The following is an 834-nucleotide window of genomic DNA, read 5'->3' on the forward strand; positions in this document are numbered from 1 at the left end:
CCCCCCCCTGCTGCTGCTGCTGCTGCTGCTGCTGCTGCTGCTGCTCCTGCTGCTGCTGCAGTCTTTGTGCTGTTGCACCCATATAGAGCAGCAAAGCATTGATGAGAGAAATATCGTATTTGGTTCCAGCAGCAAGAGCTAGCTGAGGAGACAGCAGCAGCAACTGCAGCAGCTGCTGCAGCAGCGTATGTATTTGTGTATGATAATATAAATCAACGATTTGTTTGATTCCTTTTCTATAGAGAAGAAGAGAATAAGAGGAGGAGACAAATGGTGTTTTTTTTATTTCGGGTAAAATAAATATATTTATATTTGTTATAAAGGGATCAGGCAAACGCATGCATCGAGGAAAAGCTGAAAGTATTAGGTTTTTTAGTTGTATACAGTTCAGAGGCAAAGCATCAATAAGAGAGAAAAAATAAATACAAAGAAACTCAGGGAAGTCATGGAGCAGCACAAGCAGCAGCCGCAGCGTCCCTCTATATAAAAACCGAATATATTTATTTAGTTTTATTTTTATTATAAAAGGACGCAAAAACACAAACCAACTCACTAATATATCTTTCAATAAACCCCAATATCTTCTGTCTCTTCCTAGTCTAGGTAGCAGCATATGATCCCCAATAAGAGACAAATAAACAAAAGCAAATGAAGGAACCCTCAAAGGAGACAGTAAAAGTATACGGCTTGTTAGGGTGTATAGACACTGCGATGATTGTTTTGTCTCTTCTCCCCCTTCTTCATTCTCCACTACTAATTCTTTCAATAATAATAAAAATATACGATAGTAGGCACGCTGATATATACTCATACGCCAACTGCTGCTGCTGCTGC

The 834-nt window shown here is 39.6% G+C and overlaps 1 protein-coding gene across 1 annotated transcript in view; it reads right to left on the reverse strand.

Moving 5' to 3' along the window:
* Window positions 1–807: 807 nt before the first annotated feature.
* EMH_0055630 (uncharacterized protein) overlaps window positions 808–834 on the reverse strand; it is a gene marked incomplete at both ends in the record, with an annotated part of 855 nt that continues 828 nt past the window's right edge. Inside the window, one exon of the mRNA XM_013497252.1 lies at window positions 808–832. Within this exon, the coding sequence (XP_013352706.1) occupies window positions 808–832 (25 nt within the window). The remainder of the gene's footprint in view (window positions 833–834) is intronic.

The sequence above is a fragment of the Eimeria mitis genome, genomic scaffold (genome assembly GCF_000499745.2).
Source record: "Eimeria mitis Houghton genomic scaffold, Emh_scaff2566, whole genome shotgun sequence".
Lineage (NCBI taxonomy): Eukaryota > Apicomplexa > Conoidasida > Eucoccidiorida > Eimeriidae > Eimeria > Eimeria mitis.